This window comes from Cynocephalus volans, chromosome 6 (genome assembly GCF_027409185.1).
Source record: "Cynocephalus volans isolate mCynVol1 chromosome 6, mCynVol1.pri, whole genome shotgun sequence".
Taxonomy (NCBI): domain Eukaryota; kingdom Metazoa; phylum Chordata; class Mammalia; order Dermoptera; family Cynocephalidae; genus Cynocephalus; species Cynocephalus volans.
The window spans coordinates 22797250-22820308 of NC_084465.1; the positions used below are offsets into that span (position 1 = coordinate 22797250).

Sequence of the window (23059 nt, forward strand, 5' to 3'; positions counted from 1 at the left end):
TAAGCAGCTCACTTTACTGAAGAGTAAAAATGAATAACAGAAAATAAGGAAAAGGGCTAGGCTAGGAGACAATTAAATGTTTCATGCCTGAGCTATCACAAAATCGCCATTCCCCTTTAAATCAAAAGTACTGTTCACTGACCTAAGGATGTCTACTTGACTCTTTTTGTATAAAATAAACTAGACCTTGGGCTATCTAATCACTACTCCATAGACATCTGACCCAGTAAAGAATATAGCTTAGGCTTAAGTCTAAAATACAGTCTTAGATAACCTATTTTCATAATTATCGAATCATACTCTATTCTTTGTTAAACATTTTAGTAAATGTTTAGTTAATACTATACATATCTGAATGTTCATAACATTTTAAATTCTAAAAGCACAAAAAAGCCTACAATATTTTGTATATTTTTATGTAATATATATAAAGCACTTTCACATACATTTTCTTATTCAATCTTTTCAACAACTTTGTGAGATAAACAGAACAAATGACCTTATTCTTACTGTACAGATGAGATTTCTGAGGATTTAAGTAGTTAACCTAAGATCGACTGTCTAGTAACTGCTTACAGTTATGACTTGAAATTAAATTATGCTGTAAATCTACATTTGCTTAACCTGATGAGTATTCATTCTTTTTATTTATATCTGGTTTGTCTGAGCATACTTAGATATATCAGATCACTTCTCTTAGACAAGATACATTTTTGAATACTGTATGAAAATTATTGACACTTTAAAATCACATTTTTTCAAATCATAAAACACATGTTCATAGGATGAAAACATGAAAAATATAGAAAAGGAGAAAATAATATAACCAGAGATAACCATATCTGAGATCATATTGTATCTATGATTTCATATTCACTTGCAACATACATACTTTTTTTGCTAATAAAAGCTCTTTGTGGACATAATTTTAATATACCACTAGTAAAAATAATAGCAAACAGTTATACGATGCTTACATGCCAGTCACTGTTCTAAGTGCTTCATACGTATGAATTTATTTAATCTTTACCTCAGCCCTATGAAGTAGGTACTATTATCCCTATTTTTCAGAAAAGGAAACTGACTATATAATAGAACATTATCCACAACATAATTCGTAATTTCTTGATGTTAAGATTGTTTACCATTTGTAAAACTATAATGAACATGACTAATATTAAATTCTGACTCTGCATGTATTATTAACATAAATGTATGCTGATTTGGCTGTAACTGTGAGTGAACTGAAAAGTGAAATATAGACATTGCTGAAAAAGTAGAAACAAAATAAAAGGTTAACAATAAGTAAGGTTGCCTTTATATTTTCAATTATCTTCAACTGCTTATAATAAGAACCGTAAGTCTCATGGCCAGGAACTCACTTAATCACATTTTTGCCTGAAGAATAGTCATTATAGGTGATGTCACCTTCCCTCCATGATCATAACATCTGGTAAAGGAAACTGCGACACAGAAAAGCAAAATTACTCATGTATGATCAGTGAATAAACACCAGCTGGAATTCAGAAAAATCCCCTGAGTTAACTATTTTGAAACTATATAAAGCGTTTTAAAGTCCTTCAGAGATGTTTTTAACTTAACTACGGTAAGAAAACTGGAGTCCACATACAAACAATACCAAATGTAAGCTAAGGTCCAGTGAATGGAGAAACTGGCTTTGCCACTGCCAGTTTGGAATTACTATGCAAATAAGTAGAAGGTGTCCTATTTTGTCCTAAAGACCTTTCCACTATAGATATAGAGAGAACATTTACGTTTAAATTTAAAAAACATTCCCTTGAATCAAGTTTCCATCATTCAAAACGAGATCTGGCACTGAAATGCCCTTTACCTGCTTTATTTACATGTGAAACACGACAGAAAGAGACTTTATGTTCTCTACCATCTAATTTCTCTAAGCTACAGCCATTGATTCTTTGTAAGTTTATTTATTCAAAACAACAGCACAAACAATTCTTTTTTCTTGGGTCAGCAGCTTACTGAATTAACATCAATCATCAAAGGAGACATGGCTGAAAGGAAGATGGAAGCCCATTTTCTCAGATTGATTTTTTTAAGCCAAAACACACAGGCATAAGCAGGAGGCTATTTACCATCAAAAAGGTTCAACTTGAAAGTCACAGCCAAAAACTGGCACAGTACTGAGCAGGGTCCCTGAAATCTTAAAGAAATCGTTGTGGTTTTTTTGTTTGTTTTTTTTTTAAATCACTTAAATTTCTTTTTTAGTGGCCTGTGAGAGTTTGATTACTTCACTATAGAAAGCCCACCTAAATAGCTTAAAACAAGGAAAGGGGAAGTTCCAAAGGAGAGGGAAGGAGATCAATGTTGGTGTTTATTATAACGATTTTCTAATGGCTTTTTTACTCTCTCTACTTCCTTTGATGTATTTAAAGTGGGAGAAGTTCATCAAAGACTTCTGTGATTAGGGGCTTAAATGTATTTAAATAACTACCTTCGGCATGGTTGAAAGGTGATTTTGCTCCATAGGTCCTAGCAGAATTATTCTTTGGAAACCTTGGTATGCTTATTGCTAGGAATTCAGCTCAATTATTTTTCCTTGCAAAATGAGGGTGGAGAGTTCTTGCTTGAAAATGAAGTCAGAAGGGTCAGTATTCCTGAGACTGCTCTAAGAAGTGCAAAAAGTAATTGGTTTATATTCATTTTACATCCTGTTGTGTCAGGGGAATGTATGTTCCTTCTTTAGCTTTTCTGGAGATTTATGTAAGGTGAGAGATGCATTAGACCAAGCACTTATAAACTGCTGGACGCCTATTTCAGTAGAATGTGCTATGTTCTTTATTTTAGATATTTTTAAATATTAACTATATTGTTAAATCAATTTTAGGAGAAAAAGTGAGATTTCTTTCAATCTAGGGTAAAAGTGAATGAAGAAAGATCAAGAAATAAAAGGCCCACATGCCTGAACTGGTTGGCTGAGAGGACTTGTGTTGTCACTGTTTTCTATAAAATTGAGACAAAATTTATTTCATTTCAGAATTTGATCTCAAAGCCATCAATCACTCTCTTGTCTGAAAATGAAGCAGAAACATTCTGGCTCTCCAAATGTAAAACAAAGACTTTTAGCCTCTAATTCACAGTGATTATGTTGAGGAATAAAGGTTGCTTCCTGGAAGGTAGAAAATAAATAAATTCATTAATAAAATTAATAAAAAGCATAAAGGACTTTCACCTAATTTTTAAAAACCCATTATTTAACACTGAGATAGTATGACTTGTTAACCAGTCTAAAGTTTCATTTCTACTTACTCCCATAATTAAATAATAGACAAATTAGCAAACTAATGTTGAATTGCATATATATATATTATCATCTGTGGCCATTTTTGAGTAATCTTTTAGCTTCAACATTCTATAGAATGTTGTGTACTGAGAAAATATAAAATCCAGGAGAAAAAAGGCCTGTCTCAAATGATGACTGGCAATGTCAACTGATTATAAAGTGTTATAGTTAATATAATGTCTGTACCACTCTATGAGAAGGTGAAATTCAAACGAAGCAAAAAATATTACCCAGGACCAACTCTGGGGTATGACAGGGCAGCTTCAGCAAGAGTGCCTGGAACATCAGGCTCTGCTCCAGGCAGCTCTGTAGTGGACATCCACAATGACAAGAAATCTCAGAGGTCTCCAGAGCACTAACAGCATGGGGGAAGAGGGTAATTGATCACAATTGGTTAGGAGAGGCAGAACTTAAGAACAGTATTATTAATAAAAATGCTTTGGGAGAAAGTAAGTTTAAAAAGCATGACTTGAAATGAAAGCAGAAAAAGGGGGGAAAGGCATTGAAAATTCTGAAAATAAAATTTTCAAAATGGTGCATTCACTTTCAGCATGATAGTTCATTCCCCAAAGAACAATTTATGAGAGAGAAGCATCAGACTTATAGGGACATAAAACATGTCCTGTTTTTCCAAGGTTAGGAGTGTTGAGGAAAACACTTCAAGGCAAGGGCCTAAGTTAATAATTGACAGAGTTTGGATGTGTTTTCCACATGAGTTTTGGCCAGGACATCTGATCCCCAATGTGGCAGTGCTGGGAGCTGTTTTGAGTCACTGGGGCTGATCCCTCATGAATGGATTAATGTTCTCTCTGGGGGAGAGGGGGCTTGAGTGAGATCTCACTCTATTAGTTCCTGTGAGAGCTGATTGTTTAAAAGACTCTGGCACCACCCCTCTCTCTTGCTTCCTCTCACCATGCGATCTGCTTGTACCCAGCACTAGCTACCATTTTCTGCCATGAGTAGAAGCAGACTGAGGCCTGTACCAGATGCAGCTGTCCCAGAATCGTAAGCCAAATAAACCTCTTTTCTTTATAAATTACCCAGTTTCAGGTATTCTGTTATATCAACAAAAAACGGACTAATGCAATAATATATGATGGTCCTCGATATTTTAACAAAACAGAACTCACAGCACTGGTTTGAACATATAAAGAATAACCACAAAATATAAAAATAAAATATCTACGTGAAAGAAGTATGAGATCAACCTGGCAGGAAGAGAGAGGGTAGGAGCCATCAAGAGCTGGTTTGGTGACACCATGTGGACTTTACAAAGGGGAAAAAACAAAAGGACAATGAGACCAGGTGCATGACTAAATTTATGATCTCCAAAAGATAAAATAACTTCAAAATAAGCACAAACTTGGAGAAATTAGTTACTTTAATAAAGGGGTCAGCATGAGAGAAACAGTTAGGAGTAAATTGACTTAAATTATTTCCCTATGAGTGAACTGAACACACAGTGTAACAAGCTGTGAAGAGGGTAATACCATACATACATTGTGTTTTGCAAGCAAAGTTAGAAATTGAGAATTACTGAACCATGCTTAAGTTCTTATCCAAATGAGTGTTTCAATTAGTTAACAAAGTGAGTTTTAGAACTGGAGTTAGCATATGGAATAAAGCAGTCAACCCAGGGTGCTGTGAAATGGTCAAGCAAATTTGTTATACATGGGATTAAATCTAATTAATCTAATCTGAGCCTACTGTGTTTATAACAAATAATAATATTATTAGGTAGGATTTTTCAAGTTATACTTTTTGTATACACATAACAACTTTACTGAGATATAATTTACATATGGCAAAGTTTACCCTTTTTTTTTTTTTAGGTTATTATTAACTTCCACAAATACAGGAGGAATCAAGACATTAAAAATAATCACAGAAAGTTAAAGAGTACTAACATAATGATGCTTTTTCACCAAAGTGTACTGTTGAAAACATTATAGGACATTCAGTAAACACCCTATTTCACTAAATGATATAAGCTCTATAAAATATATCTACCAATGAAAGAAACTTGATGCATATAAAATCCTTCAGTTAAAACTATTAAGAAAAAAACCCAAAGTAATCCCTTCTGATGCTACTTAATAGAAAGGGAAAGATTTAAGATTAATTGCTGGTTTCGGTGGCCATGAGGTGAAAGAAGGTAGAAATGAGCTTTCTCTTATCTTTGTAGCTATCGAGGTGCTTAACACAGTTCTTTGCATAGAGGGAGCATTTAAGAAATATTTGCTAAATTAAACTAAAGAATGAAAGGAGCTGGAATATGTAAAGAAAGCAAAAAGCCAGAAGAAAAAAACTTTAAAAGTTCTTTTTAAAAAACTTGTAATTCCAAATTGAAGCTTTGGAATTTTATTTTTATGGCTGATAACTTAGAAAATGATCTTTTCTTTAAATACATGCGCTACACTTAACATGAGAAATTCTACCGCACATCCCTTGTGGTAAGATCAGTATGGCCTTGACAAAGATGGAAATGTCTAAAGATGAAATCATGGAACAAATCAACCACAGTAAATCACCTGGATAAGGCACGTTGACCCATGGGTTTGGTAGAAGGCTTGTGGAATGGCAAGGACATGGGATTTGTCATTTGTTCCTAGAAACAGCAATACATTTTAACTGTAACAAAGATGTTAAGGAGAAACCACTAATTCTTTTTTCTAAGACTTAAAAAATGAGAGACCAGGGAGATACTATGAATTCCCATACCAGTTAGTTTTATTGTATGCATAGGAAATAAGGAGTTCAAGTAAAACAGAATAATATCTTATAAGGATAAGATAGATATTATCAGTATAAATAAGAATGACTGTCAGAATAAAGGAGGCAAGAACTCTGAGGCCTTGGAGAGTCATCACATTGTTCTCATTACCTCTCTCTCTCTCACACACAAAAACACACAAATGCAAACACACACATGGTTTACTGTATTTTTGTACCCCTAAATGATAACCCTATATGGCTTTTTGAAAAGCTTTCTATAATATACATGATAAAAACCTCCTACTGCAAATAAGAGGTCTTAATCACAGCCTTTTTATTAATGAAAATGACAAGAAAATAAAAATATAAATAGCTCAAAAGTATACATATTTGGACGCCACATAAATAGCCTGTTAACTCATTTATTTACTTAATAAAAAAGATAAAAGACTCCTTGGGGGTGGGGGGAAAGAGGATGGTAGTTAATAAAATGCCTTATGTGAAATCAATAAATCACAGAAAGTATAGTAACTTCCCCTTCACTTTGTATAAGTCAGATCCTCTCACAAATGCTGTATTCAGTCTTGGTTCCTACACATTAAAAGGGACAATAATATACTAGAGAAGAACCAAAAAGGCAACCAAACTATTTGAAGAATAACTAGTGATATTTAGCCTGAACATTAGGATAATGTGATTAAATGACTGCCATAAAGAGATTAGACCTACTCTATGCTGCTCTCCAAAATAGGCATACTTGGTCTAAAACTTCTTTAAAAAATAAAATTTTGAGCACATTCTAGAGGTCATGCATTTTGCTAGGTGAGCTGGAAGATACAAAAGCAATCAGACAAGAATCCTCACAGAGTACATTGTCTACAAAGGCAAGTAAGATATAGAGTATGAGTGCCATCTGGTATCTGGGCCATTGCCTGGTATGTAATGGACACTCAATAAATATTATTTTTAACAAATGAATGACTGCAACTGTCACCCCACTAATTTTGTGACCGCCTGCTTGCCTGAGTTGCATCAACTCATATGGCTGATTCAAGCTCCTCTTCAAAGCTGCAGGTTCATGGTATAGGGGACCTTGCCAAACAGATAAGACATTTCTTATTCATGGAATAAGCATAATAACACACAAGGCAGAAACTAACAATTGCAGAGACGAGAACCAAAATGGGCTAAAGGAATTTACGGGCTGAAGAAATCAGAAGTAAAATTTATAAGAAGGTTGATTGTATCTCAACCTAATAACTGAAGCTGTTTAACAAAGGAACAAGGATTGAACTCCCAGCTACTCAAATCAAAATTGTACTTTATGAAGCCTCTCTTCAGAGGGATTCTCTGTACTGTTCCCCACCCTTACCCTTTTATCTGGAGATGCGTCTGGGGCTAATTCATCTCAGCAGAGCCATCAGGAATGTAGTCTGCTAAATCAAATAGTCTACAAAGTAGAACGATTTGTCCACACTAGAAGCAGACAACTCGTAAATCAGACCTCAGAATCTTCCAGAATAAAGTCAACTCTTCTCTGATACAGAACTATAGCCTATACTGTTTCCATAATACACTGTCTGATTTCTAGAGTTTTCTAAGGTGATTTAATATGTCCCTAAATAGAACTATGAAAATAAAAAGTCTTCATAGATTGATATATTGTGAAATATTGTTCTAGTTAAAACTAAAGACATTGTATCTAGAAAAATAACATTGAATTGTAGAGAATAATCGATATGAATTCTCCAGAATACAATATGGTAAATAATAAAATTATGTTTTTAGCAAATGCCTTTGAATAAAATGAGAAAACCCTTTGATACATACATTTGGTGGTGACTCTACTTATCAACTGCCAGTAGCAAAACACAAATCACCAAACCACTTGTACATGACACTATTACCATAAAGGTAAACCTCAGAATATCCCTCTACCATCGTATCTTTCCGTCTAAGTGCACATTGAAATAACATTTAAGTATATTGATTTTAAAGACTGAAAAAATAAAAATACTATATAAAAGAAACACTGAATATTTTGTGTTTGTATGTTTATTGTATATGTGTGTGTGCATGCCTCTACTCTGCAATCCCTAACTTCATTCAGCACTCTTCTTTTAAAGATGTTTAAAAAAATAGTAGTAGTGGATACTTTAATCTAACAGTTCAATTGAGCTTTGACTGTATAAACACTTGCATGAACTTATCATTTAAAGCAGAATTAGCAAACTGGCAATCACCTATGAACCAAAATCAGAATGCTGACGTATCTAATATGGGACCAAATATTTAATTTTTAAAAAATAGTTGATAATCAGCTTTATAAAAACTAAAGATATCTGACTTTTTTGTTTGCTTATTTTGTAAATTTAGAAGATCTGGCACAAGTGGGACTATATTATGGATGGCAGTGATTAGCTCCACCTGAGAAGGGGCTGGGCCCTTTAGGTGGATGGTACATGGGTCCTCCAGTTTGCATAAGTCCCCATTCATGCTTAAGTCACTCATTTAGGTTACAAGTCACACTCCCAGAGGCATTTAAATTTGTGACCTTTTGTTTCAAGAAACAAATATCGAATGAAGCAAATAATATCAAATAAAAGCAAACATAATACAAAAATAACCTGAATAACCTTGAAAGATAATCAGGCATACATTCATCTATATAGAGTTTTGAATATTTACAAGTGACTCTTTATAGACTTCAACTATGATACAGAACGGCCCTGTTAACCAATGACTACACTGAGGTTCTGGCTTGTAGATATTTAACCTATGGATAGCTGACAGTTAGGGTCATCTTGAAAACTCCAATTGGGCTTGATAATAAAGAGATTTTAAAGCAATGCCTATCCCCCCCCACCCCCCCCCCCACTCCCAACAAAACAAAACAAAAAGGGCAGGTGTTTTCCTTGGATGAAGAAGGTGAAAAACGCTAATCTAACATTTATTTATTTACTTACTTACTTGTTTACTTATTTTTGGTATTTGTTTACTTATTTTTGGCAGCTGGCTGGTATGGGGATCCGAACCCTTGACCTTGGTCTTATCAGTACCATGCTCTAACCAACTGAGCTAACCAGCCAGCCCCTAACACTTATTCAGCCCAAGAAATTAAGTGTTATATACTTTACAGAACACTCTCTTATTTGAATTGCCAATTTGGAGTTGATATAATCTCCTAAGATGTTGCTAATATGATTGAGTCTTTTCCCTCTCTCAGTCTCATTACATTCAGATGCCAGTAGTAAGCATAATGTTTAGCACTGTAATTCTGCCTTTATTAGATTCAGGTATATAAATGGCATCCCAGTGAGCATGGTGAATTTTGATCATTATTTCTCCACTCAAGTTGTGTTCATCCTCCTGCTGAGAGGATGATCACTGAGTTTTTACCATAAGCCCAAGGGACCCATTATTTATTATGTTACATTTTACGGTGTGGAGAAAATAAATAGCATTAAAGGGCTAAATTCATTCAGAGAGATGAACTGTGTTCATAAACTGGAGAAGTTCTTTAAATCAAGCCAATGCTGCTAATAGGTTCTTCATAAAAATGCAGAAAACATTCATTGTGATATGGCAGCAATAAAGTAAGGCAGCTGGGGTAACACACAGAAATATTAGAGAGCAAACATTTTAGGCAAGGCACACTAACAGCATATAAGTGAATCATGAGGTTAAACACAAAAACCTCATTTAGTAATCTGTCATCTTAATGTAACTGGATTGTAAAAATTCACTTTAAAAATAATATAATTATCCTTATAGAAGAATTAAAAAAAAAACCAAGAGTATAAATACATGAAGAATCCAGCAACCCTGACCCCTCCTAAGATGTGCCTAATTACTGTGTATTTTGTCTTAATCGGCTTGTCTTATACTAAAAGCCCATTGGGTAGGGAATGTGTCTGCATTTGTCTTTTGTATGACATATAATCCACTCCCATTTCCATCTCAGGTTTCTAGGGTTTCAAACAATTGCTTTTGGTATAGCTTTTGACTATAAAAAGATTTTCTAGCCATCAATCCTTTGGGATTTTCTTTCCCCATTCCTCATGTGACTTTTAATCATTCAAGGCAAGCTACAGCTCTGCATTTTTCCTTGGCAGATTTAAACCCTGGAGAGCTTGAGAGTGACATCAATTCCTTGACTCCCTTGGACTTCACTACAGAAAGTCACTGTGGGTCATAAGATTTGGGCTCCATACAACCCCATCTGCTCTCCCTTATACAGTGCTGTACCAACACCACCGAAACAACTGTGAGTAATTTTAACAATAAGAATGACAATAAACTTTCTATGTCAATTATAATATTTGTTTAGTGCTATGAGTTATTACCATACAGACATAAAGAACAAGGGAAATGAGTATTAACAAAGTGTCATAGTAATTATTTAAAATCATACCTAAGGGAATTGTCATAGGAACTATACTCAAAATATAGAAGATGGTAAGGTAAAAAGCACACCTGTTGCCTCCTTCTTTTTGAGATTTCTCTCCCAGCTAATATAAGAGCTCAGAGATTACAGGAAACAGTATATCAAAGACAGAACAAAATCTAAGACAAAGCCAGGTGCACAAAATGCAGTCAGAGGTCTAGACACACAGAAGAAATTCCAAATGAAGGCATATCAAAGTACTACAAAACAAAGCAAGGATGTGTAATGGTCAGAACAGGTGAGACTCTGAATCAGGGCATACGTAGAAACAATGAATGAAACTTCTCAAAACAGAGGAATAAAGGGAGAAAAGAATAAAAGAAGAACATACACATGAGAAAGGCAGGAGATACAGTTGACTATCAACGTTCCAAGTCCAGAAGAAGAAATAAAAGTTAAGATGGGATAATCAAAGGAAAAAAAATCAGATCTACATATCAGGGTTTGGGGATAAAATCTACTTCTCCACTATACATAATCACTTCATTTGACCCTAAAAGTTGACACAGGCCAAGTGTATATATGGCTTCCATCTGCCCTACCTAGAAAAACTCCCTTTAAGAGCACTCCTTTAAGGAATCAATATGAAAACAGCAAGATATGGGAGAAGGGTAAAGTCTAGGGCTAGGCAGATGTTTGGTTCTTCTACCTCAGCTGCTGAGATAAGAGGTACTGATGCTGTCTTCATACCAGCTCCTCTAAAATAAGTCCTGGTAGGGCTGCAGAGGGGGAGATGGTGGTGAGGACTGATGGGTAAGAGGTGATAAATAGTTTGAGATTTCCTGCAGGTAGCAGTTCTAAGACGTCAGAGTTATCGACCTTAAATAAAGGAAATAAATATATTTCCCAAAAATAAGTTTTAAAGGCCAACTGAGTAAGCCAATCATTTGTTCAACATCTTCATTTTAGACATGTTTATAAAGCAACAATCATGTGCTAGGACTGGGATAAGCACAAGCTAAAAAGAGATAAATCCTTAAGTGATTCACTAGGCAATGAGGATGATGGACAGCTCAACAGCATTTACACAGTTGATTGCTCTCTTTAAAACACTTTTTTTCACTTGGTTTCTTGGAAATCACTTTCTTTTGGCTTTTTCCTTTCTCATCATTTGCTCCTTTTTTGCATATCCTCTGCTGACAGCTCTGCATCTTCCTAACCTCTGCATTAGAGACCTCAGAGCTCCGTGTCTCTTCTTCACCTATGTCTCATGGCCTTACCTAGCAATGGACTATGGATGACTTTCAAGTTTTTATCTGCAGTCTTCCATGCTGAGCAATACAGTAATGACTAACCATATGTGAATATTTAAATTTTAATTTAAATTAATTAAAATTACATCAGTAATCAGTTCTTCAGTTGCACTAGCCATATTTTAAATGTTCCATAGCTACATGTGGCTAGTGGCTATCTTATTGGATGGTGAAGATATAAAACATTCTGTCATGCAGAAAGTTCTACTGGACAGTGCTAGTCTATTTCTTACTTCCAAATTTTAAAGTCAAGTATTCAACTAACTCCCAACATATACACTTGGCTATCTAACAGACATCTCAAATTTAACATCTCCAAAACTGAACTCATGATCTTATTATCCAAGTAGCACTTCTTATAGTCTGCATCATGTTTTGAAATTATATCCCCATTTTTGCTGTTGCGTAGGCAAAAAACTTTTGACTCTTGACTCCTCTTTTTCTTACATCTATATTCAACCCACTGGCAAATCTTAATACATCCAGAATGTGACAGCTTCTTACCTCCACTATTACCAACCTAGCTCAGGTCATCATCTCTTACCATTAATTATTGCAATGACTTTCTACTCTCTGCCACTACTTTTGCTCCCTCACATCACATTCTCCATATGGCAGCCAAAGTAATCCTTTAAAAAAAGTGATATTCCTCTAGTCAAAACTCTCCAATAGCTTCCCACCTCACTCAGGATAAAATGTGAAGTTCTTACTACCATCTAAAAGACCTTAAATAATCTTGCCTCTAGCATCTGTCTGGTGTTATCTTTGACATACTCTCTCCTCCTTGCTCACTTGACTTCAGGCATACTGGTCCTCTACCTGGAATGCTTCTCTCCCCAGTATCTCATAGTTTGTTCTCTAATTTCATTCAAGTCTTGCTTGAAGACATGCCCTGAGCACTCTATCTAGAACAGCACCTACCCATTCCTCCTTACCCACTAGATTTTCCTTCACAGAACTTAGCAAACCGGAGGCAATTGTCATTTGTTTATTGTTTGCCTCTCCCATTAGAATGTAAACTCCAAGGGAGCAGAGGCTTTGTTGTTTATTCATTGCTTGGCACATAATAAAAGCCAAATAAATATTTGTTAAACATATACAAAAAATATGCCTTAACAGATGAACATGTAAAAATGTTCTCCAGATCCTTCAACTCAGTCCACCAGTTGGGATTACCTTGATCAGGCAAATACTGTCCACAAATACAGAGATATACATACAAATAAACACTTAGGAGAGTTTGTGAGTAAAAGGATGTTATACAGCAAGGAAGAAGAGACAGAATTAGGGAATCTAGGAAGGAAATTCTGTAAGCTCGTGCCCTTGACGTAAAGGCAAAGTTGTCTTGCAGGCTGCCCTTCATCATTTGGTGGCTCTACAAACATCCCCCTGCAATAGACCAAGAGCACCCAGTCACAATGGAATCAAACTCAAACAAACCAAACATTGACTGCACAGCTAGGAAATACCAGGGCCTTGCACATACATCATTTGATTTGACACTTAGAACAGCGCTGCCAGCTAGGTAGTATTCACCCCATTGTCCAGGTGAGGAAACACATTTAAATGCTCAGAGAACTGGCCCGAGTCACAAAGCTGTAAGGCTAGAATTTCAGCATAGACAGGACTCCGAAGGTTCTACAATAGCATTCACCTTAGCAATGTAGACACCAACCTTTGAACCAGACACCTTAAATTCACAGAGAAACACCCACTCATACCAGTTATTTGCCATTTTAATTCTCATCACTAAAACCTGTCATGACATTATACTACCAAAAGCTGAAATAACTTACCTCTAGGAAATCTACCGAAATTTCATCAGAAATTGCATCTTAAAAAGAAAACGAGCTTCCTAATCACTGCCTCACCGTCACACAGCCACAATGCCAAATTAGGTAAAGAAAATAACTGTAAAAATAAAATGTTTTGATATAAAAATATGATAAAAGAAACAACATGCTTTAAAGCCGTTTTAAGTGTTCCTCACAAATGAGACCGTTGTCTCCTGGTGTCTTTCAAAAAGCTTTAAGTGAATCAAAGGGACTCTCAAGACATTCTTCCCAGCCTACTCTGATGGATTTTATTTTATGTTTCAGTCCGTCTATCCTCTCTCTCTTTCCAACTACCTTCTCTTACCCCAAATACACACAAATACATTTTACTGAAATTTCTACCATTTAAAAATATAAATATTTAGAAGATTCAGGGTCAAAGGATAGAACTTCTTGTGTGTTAAACACACAGTCAGGCATTTAATGAACACGGTTCTTCATTCACTGTGGTTTTTAAGCATTATTTAATTGGTGTCTAAAATCCAATTTTCCATTCTAAACTTTCCAGGATTTGTTACTAAATCACACATTCTGATTCATCAGAAAAAGCACAGACAGTTCCTTTCAAGCCTCCTTCCTAGATGCACACAGGTACCGCAGCTCAGCCATGAAGCCAGCACTGTTTTCTCTCCACACCTCAGCAATGGCTCCCCCCGGCACTGTGATGTGCACATCTAGCCCTGCCCTCGCGCAGCCTCAAGAAGCTCCTCCTCTTTACCTCTTGACAGAGACATCCTGCTGCTCCTCCTGTCACCACTGCAGACTCTGCAGCCACCAGAGACAAGTCAGTGTTGCTTCTCACCCCTTCCCTCCAGTCATGGCCTCATTGAATGAGGAGGGTGATCTGTTTCTGGGTGCTGATGGGGGCGATGAGGAAGAAAAACATGAATGCCCTCTTGCCAAAAGAAAGGGAATTCACCCAACATGTGTTAGTAACTAGGAAGGGAAGCAGATGGAGTGGGGTATAAAGTAAGAGGCAAAACAAGGAAGAACATTTCTGTCATGTCTATCCTCAGGCCCCCATCTCCACCTCCCCCTGCCATGCTTCACCCCAGAACTGCCATTTGACCCAGGCCTTGGTAACCATAGCAAGAGCATGTTGAGGGTAATGCTTTTATTCTCAAAAATAAGAAGGCTGGACTATATGGTCTCTAAGGTTCCCTTTATTTACCATATCCTAATATTGTTTGAGCTTCTGACTCCACTCCCAGGTTTCAGTAGGAAGAAATGTGCTCCTAGAATCTCAAGCCGAACTCTAAATCCATTCCCAGGACACATGCTTACATTTGAGTTAAATTTGAGAAATCTACAGTAAGACATTACAGATACATTAGGGATAAAACTGTTTTGCAGAAGTTTGCACCAAATAAGATAATGTAAGATTATTTTGAGGAGAAAATGCATTCTGAGTTCCAAACAACTGACTTACAAATGAACCAGATGTATGGACTACAATGTACTCACAAGTATGAAATTATATTGTTAGGATAGTACAGGGTACCCTATTAAAGAAAAGCTTCAGAAAAGAGGTGATTTGACAAATGACCATGACTGTGACCTAAATATGCCTACGGAATATTCTATAATGTATGTACACCTTTCTATTTGACTTACACATTTTTCTGTAACACTTTTACTAGAAAAATAAGGTCTCCTAATAGCTTTTTTTTTTTCTTTTTTCTTTTTTTGGCAGCTGGCCAGGTACAGGGATCCAAACCCTTGACCTTGGTTTTATAAAGGCCTCCTAATAACTTATTTTCCATTCCTACATTTAATGGTTTTTATTCCCCTGCCTATATTTATCACACTTCCCTTGACATAAAAAAATCATTCAGAATATAACCTACACAGGGCTTCTGTAGTGCGTCAGATGTTAACACTTAGTCACTTTACCTTTGTCTGTGGAGCATGGAGGAGGGAGGTCTACCAGGGCCTAAAACACAGTATGGCCATTACGGTAAAAACACCCTCAGCTTTATGATGGGATAGATGGCAGATGAGAAAACTGCAAAAGAAGAAGAGAACAGCTGACCAATTCAGACATTTTTGCGGGAAAAGAGCAAAAAGCATTTGATCGCACAAGCTATTTTTTAATCTATTGACTGTAAAGATGATTTGTATAAGAGTTTATGCCCAAAGCACTAGTTGTTGGAGTTCCAGCATTTGAAGTAGAAAATTTCCGATCAGGTATTGTCTGAAACATGGTATATTATTATATGAAAGAATCAAAAGAGCTGGGGTTTTTTCAGGCTCTGCTTCTAACTAGTTTTATTATCATAGGTAAGTCACAAAGCTGCTGGCCTCAACTTCCTCTTCCTCTCAAGTTGAAGACAGGGGATAAACTAGATGATTGCTAATGTTTTAAGAGTTAGTCTGTCACATAAAATACCTTAAATAGTTTAAGCGTAAATGTGAGCAGTGTGGATGCAGTCTGTTTCTCTTTCATAGGCTGCTACTCAATTTGGGGGGAAAAACAATTTCAAAGAGTGACTAGATTAAATTCTCAAGAGCTGTTCTGAGAAAGTTGGATTGTCTGGCTGTGATCATTCCTAGTGCTGCCTGGCAAGTGGATGGTGAAGCATGGCTATGTCACCAGTGCCTTAATGTGTTGTGAAGAATACCAACCCCAAGATATAGTCCTGAGTAACATGTTTATTGTTCACGTAAGCTTAGAAAATTGTGGCATGCACTACTTGCCTGTAGACATTGACAACACACTCTGTATGTATATTAAAGGCTCTGAAAGGTTCTGCAATAAAGAAAGTTGCTTGTTTTAAAAATATGCAGACAAAAAGAATATTATATATATATATTTTTGGTACCAAAAAGGATCTACTAGAATAGAGTTTCTTGAGAATAAGAACCATTTCTTAATTCACCTTTCTGCCCATGGCCTCTAGCGTAGTATTTGATTTGCAACAGTGCTCATGTTTTTTGAAAATCCAAGTGACTAAACCTGGAAATATGGCTAATGTCCTTATTATTAAGTCTTCCAAAGCAAAGGTAAAAAGGCAAATGTAGGAAGAAAATGCAAATTTTCTGAGTGACTGAACCTGGAAATATGGCTAATGTTCATATTAGGTCTTGTATAGCAAAGGTGAAAAGTAAAATGAATTAAGAAAATGCAAATGTAAATGCAAGACATACAACAAAAGAAAAACTTTCCAGGAGGACAAAAGAGTAAATCCAAGCCAATAAGTTGCACAGAATATTTTCCTCAAGCATAAGGGGGGAGCTAGAAACAAATATACTGTGCAGGGTTTATGAAGGTATTATGCCCCACACAGGCTCAATAAACATTAGCTGATGTATCCCAGCAGTGCCCATAACTTATTTATCCATCCACTTATGTTCTCAATGTCTCAATTTCCCTGTCTATAAAATAAACAAATATTTACTGTAAAATAAAACAGCAATCTATACTCACAGAGGAGTTGGGAGGATTCATTTAAGTTTTGGAAGCATTTGGCAAAAGGCAGGTGATGGATGGGAGTGTCAGTCATCTCCACACATCACAACTGCTATTGCAGTAAGCAGGTTACAAAGGCAGGACACCAACTCTCCTGGCTCCTATGTTTCCTGTCATGGGAGAGGCGTCCTTTCTATAAAACCACATACTTCTCGATTTCTTAGGGTATGCAGGGAAAAATGAGAAATGCCAAGGCAATAAAATTGGATATAGCTGAGTTCCAATGATTTCCATTAATAAAGATTTTCTTTATTAATCTGTGACAAATATTTTTGCCTACACAGTATATATAAATTATTTCCTAGGAAGTGCCAAGATAGAACAATTAAAAAAAAGAAAGAAAGAATGAATGAATGAATGAACACATCTAGCCTTTGAGTACAGAGTTGAGGGTGAAGAAAATCTTCGATTAGGATCTTGACTGTACACCACCACCAGTTCCTAATCCATCAGTTTGTAAGTTACTTGAGAGCAGGGATTGTGGTGATCACTCTCACACCCCTAGTGACTGGCACAGTGTCTGGAATACATTAGGAACTAAGGAAACATCGAGCAAATGAATGGATTAATACCTACAAGTCAAAGATTTATCAAGCAATAATCAGAACTTAACCAGCTATGCAAAGGCTGATGGTAATGGTTCCAGTTGTTTGTAAAATGCCTTAAAGAAAAATTTTAAATGTTTCTAGCCCTATTAACACACCCTTAAAGGCGCAAGAGAAGAAGGGGGAAAAGAGACAGCATCTGCACACTCTACAAAATGTCTACCAGTTTGATACATGACATGGCTATCACTCTGCACGCCAGTCACCCCAATCCATTCTGGAGAAAAATCATTGCTTCCAACATAATACACTAAAACAAATTTATAAATGTTAATAAAATTTTTAAAAGGTCAGGTCGCTACCTCCTGAAACATATGTCAGGGGAACCTAATACATCTCAGTATCAGGTCATTGGCAGGACAGCTATGACATTAAAGGATGGAGAAAATGGAATTTTTTCTCTTTTAAAAATAGTTAACCAGCACATCCATCTGTTTCCCCCTTGGCTGCCTGGTATGGAGCAAGCACTGTAATGGGAGAAATTTATTGAAACATACCATTAAATCAATATGGCAGAGCACTCTACTTTATACCATGCTATAAAAGTCACACATGTGGGAAAGCTGAAGAAAACAAATTGGTACTGAAAATAAGAACAAAAATGTTTTTAAAAAGCAAATGGATTACTAGAATTTATAAATTTAGTAAATAAGGCAACAAAACCATTTTCTTGAAATTGTTCTTAGGGTAAATTTGGAGATAGCCCTTACTCAAGAATCTAGCTCAAAAATGACAAACAAAAATGAGGATTCTTGCTGGATTATCAGAAATTACTTTGGAAGAAGGTAATAAAACTGGATTTATAGAAAAGAGTCATACTCACGCTTTATTTAGTCACAAATGGAAATGGTATATTTTAATAGATCATCCAGGGAGATTCAGAGAGGAAGGAAACATGCTGTCAAATAATTCTGCTGTAGAGTAAAATGTATTCTGAATATCTAAGAGTCAAACATTGAGAACATAGTATGCATAGGTTACACTGACATTCTAAACAGATTTTTAAAACTCCTAGGTCACTTCAGATTATTCAGTGTTTCATGGTCAATTTTCAGTAACCCCAGGTTTTACATATCTAAATATCCCAATTACCTAAATTTATAGAATCTACTAGAAAGATTACTTTTGTAAGTCTTAGAATAATTCAGGTCTACAATTGAAAAGTCTTAGAGTTAGACCAATCTAATATCCACATTAGCATCACTAATTTAAATGTTTACAGCAGTTTATGAAGCACATTTATACATACAAGGGTACTTTAAGAAGTTCATGGAAAAACAGAATTCAAAGATAATATAAATCGTTCCATGAACTTTTTGAAGTGTCTTCATATGTGTTTGATCTCAAAACAATCACATGCAATAGAAAAAGTTAACTGATTAACTCAAGACCACCCAGCTAACCATGTGAAAGTCAAATGGGGAGGAGAAGTACACACAAGTAAAACAAGCTTCTCACTGACATTAAGAACAGGAACAAATGCACAGAAAATGGAGTAAATCAGTATGGATCATTATGAGAATGATAGAAGTATCTATAAATAAAAATAACAAGCAACTGAAAATCTCAGGGTAACAATTTGCATGACAATTCATAGACCACACAGAAAACCCTAATGAACTATAATAAGGTTGCTACTGGGAATAAAGAGCAATTTTTTTTTCGTTTTTTTAATACAGCAGATTCTCTCCCCACTGTACGATGACATATGTACCTTTTCTCAGTCCAGATGCATGTACTTTCAAAAATAAAAAAAGGAAAAACAAAGAGATACCATGAAAATCACTGTGAACTTGGCCTGCAGCTTGTTTCTTTGCATCTCTGGACGTGGTTTTGTTTTTTCTTTTTTTCATTACCATTATCAAAAACAGGGAAAACCTTACCTGGCAGTTCAGCCTACAGAGACCCATTTTGTCACAGGCCATTAGTGTTCATCATTACACAGCTTAATGCAGTTGTCTATTCCCTTTAGTGAACTCTGCACAGATTCATCTTCAGCTAATGCAGCAAAGGCTATGGGAAACTACAAAGGTCTCCAGATTTGTTTGCCTTTAGGTGATAGCATTTTGAAGTCACTGTGGGCCAAAGGGACTCTACAGAATAGAAGATGTTAATATGTGCCTCTCTTGCCTGGCTCTAATAGGCAATGTTGTTCATAGAGATAAAGATTTGGGGGCTCAGAGGTACCACTGTTCAGAGGTGGAAAACTTATCTTGGGACTACAGTTCAGAGATCAAGAGAAAATTTTTATTTATTTATTTGTTTATTTATTTTGTGGCTGGCCAGTAAGAGGATCAGAACCCTTGACTTTGATGAGGAGAAAAATTTTATACACAAACTTGCATACCTTGATTCCCTGCTTCGACAACTCTATTTTAGGCTCTGAAACTTCATTCATTCAACAAACATTAATTGAGGGTCTACTATTTGTCAGGAACCACAGTAAGCGGTGAGGAATCAACAGTGGACAAAATAGACAAAAATCCTGCCCATATGGAACTTACATTCTAGTGGGAGGAAACAGAACATAAGCCAGATAAAAGATAAAGGATGTAGATGGTAATAAGGGCAATGAAGAAAAAACAGTGAGGGGCATGTTGGACGGTGATGCTACAATTTTCAATAGAATATCCAGGGCAGGCTTCACTAGGAAAGCAACATCTTAGAAAAGTCCGGAAGGGGTGAAGGGAGTGAGTCACATGAATGTCTGGTGGAGGAAGAGTGTGCAAATGTGCAGAACATTTGAGGAGTAGCTTGGAGCCCACTGTGGCCAGAGGCGAGTGATCTACACAGAGAAGGTTACAGAAAATGCACTCAGTGTCACTTGGTAGGGGCAGATAACTTAGGGTCTTGTAAACCAGTGTAAAGAATTTTGGTTTTCACTCTGCATGAATTGCTACTGAAGAGTTTTTGGCCCAAAAGTTCATTGGATGGGACTTACATTTTAACAGCATCGCTGTGGTTAAAAGGGAGAGGAACAAGAAATAAAGCACGAGACCACTTAGGGGCCTAATCCAGGCAAGAGACAATGGTGGCTTAGGCCACATAGTAGTTGTGAAGATGGCAAGCAATGGTTAGATTCTGGGTATTTTTTGAAAAGGCAACAGGACATGCTGATATATTGCTTCTGATGTAAAAGAAAAAGGAATAACTCCTAGGTTTTTGGCCTGAGCAACTAGAAGGATGGCATTGCCATTTTTTGAAATGAGGAAAACTAAAGCACAGCAGTTATTGAACATACAGTGCAGAATATCAGGATGACAATTTTAGACATTTTCAATTTGAGATTCCCATATGACAAAGAGGTGGAAATGTCAAGTAAGCTGGAAGACATGTAAGGCTGGAGTTCAGTGCAGCAGTCTAGGCTGGAGATATAAATTTGGGAGTCATCAGCTTGAGATGGTATTTAAAGACCTAAGATTGGATGCAATCAGCAGGAAAACGAGTGTAGATTAAAAAGAGAAGGTGGCCAAGGACTAACCCCTTGGTACTACAGGCTAAGAGGTCAAGTAAATGAGGGGGGACTCAGGAAGAGCCAGTGAGGTGGGAGGAAACTAGAAGAGTGTGTTATCCTGGGAGCCAAGTGAAGAAAGTCTTTCAAGGAGGAGGTAGGGATGAGTCCTGTCAAATACTGCAAGGTGGGTTTAGTACCATGTCAATGTAGATGGACTCAATAATGGTGACACTTTGTTCTAACCATCAGGAAAAGTGTGGATGAGGAGAGAACGCACAGAAAAGGAAAACTGGGGTTGTATTTGTTCTAAATCATTCCTCGTTGTTTCAATTTCTTCATTGCAAAAAAAAAAAGGAAATCAACATTAACAGCCTTATCCTTTGCACATGTTATATTTTGTTTATAAAAACTAAGCAGGTCTATGAAGCTTTTTGAGTGCCTTAGTAAAAAGCATAGGAAATCCCACTCTCAATAGAGTCCACTAATTCATTTGCCACATCTCCTCTTGCCATCTTCTATCTACTCCTTCTTAGCAAAATTTTTTTCAAGGCAAAATAAAGAAAAATCTCCGGTACTATTCTGCTGTTCTCAGTAAGAAGGACACTATGCCACATTTTTCTTTGTCTTATATATGTGCTTATTTATTTTGGAGGAGAGGAAGAATGGGACAAAGAAATAAAGGGCACATCACATTCATTCTTATTTGCTAAAATATGTTCAGAACTATTATGCTAGACTATAAAAATGCTCTTGAACTAGCCTTAAGTGATATCCAAGGATAATTACTGAGTAAACTAATCCAATGCTTCAAAATGAACAGCACATTGAGATATGATTAACTGCCATGCTCAAAACTACTCTTGTCAAATTCCCCAAAGACACATCATCTCTATATTCAATAATTTCTCTTATTCTCCTTGGCTTCTCTGCAACTTTTAGTAACTCTCTTCTTCTCCAAACACTCTTCCATAGTTTCCACGCTGGCTTTCTTTAGATGTCCTTTGTGTTGCATCTCATGCTGTGCCAACACTTCTCTCACCCCCTTAAAATGGGCATCTTCTGAGATTAAACTGAGCCCAGCTTTCAAATATATTCAAGGCTTACAAATCACCTCTATGCAGTATACCACAAGGGTTAGGAGCTTAAACATCACACAGATTTATGTTTGAATCTCGCTCTAACAATTACTAGTTGTACAACCTAGGACAAATTACAAAAATCTTTTCTGTGCCAGTTTCCTCATCTGTGCAATGTAGATATTAATACTATCTGCTTCATGGAGTTTTGGTGAAGGTTAAACGAGTTAATCCATGTAAAAAAGCTCACCACAGAGACTGGTACATATTAAATATGCAAAAAATGTTGGCTATTATTGTGACTCTCAAATACAAATTCCTAGCTCCAGTCTTTAATTTCTAAGTTCTCTCTAAGTACTAAGAATTGTCACACCAAACTCCTACTGGACAACAAGCTCACTAGTTTCTTTTAACTGAATATTTTGTTGTTGAAACCTAATTGGCCAATTTATCTATTTTGCAGTATAGGTTATCAACATCAAAATTATTTACTTCACAAATGTATAGCCCCTAGCCATAAGCAGTTAATAAAATATATCCATAGGGCCTGTTAAATATGTATTTTGCCATGTCTTTGTGAGCTTTCCATATTTTTTGTAGTTATAAAATCTTTACTTTTTCCCAGAGGAAGGGGGCAGAATACCACTGTCACTCAGGTTGTGGGCACAGTTACTAAAATGCGTAAATTCCTCCTGTACTGCTCAATGACCTAACACAGTGACCTAACAGAAAGTCCATTTCTGTTGCTTATAACAAAATACATGGAACAGGGTATTTTGTAAAGAAAACAAAATTTATTGCCTACAGTTTCTGAGGCTGGGAAGTCCAAAGTCCCTCTGGTGGTGGCAACAGTGACCCAGGGGTCTCACATTGCAAGACGGTG

The 23059-nt window shown here is 36.2% G+C and overlaps 1 protein-coding gene across 2 annotated transcripts in view; it reads right to left on the reverse strand.

The window, feature by feature from the left end:
• Positions 1-23059, reverse strand: part of EXOC4 (exocyst complex component 4) — a 791906-nt gene that overhangs the window by 363436 nt on the left and 405411 nt on the right. The window contains exon 11 of one of the 2 annotated variants that reach the window (XM_063100341.1): positions 1400-1463. The exons of the other annotated variant lie outside the window; for it this stretch is intronic. Coding sequence (XP_062956411.1) covers positions 1442-1463 — 22 coding nt within the window. The 3' untranslated portion in view covers positions 1400-1441. Of the gene's footprint in view, positions 1-1399; positions 1464-23059 lie in introns of those variants that run through there. 2 annotated transcript variants of the gene reach the window in all.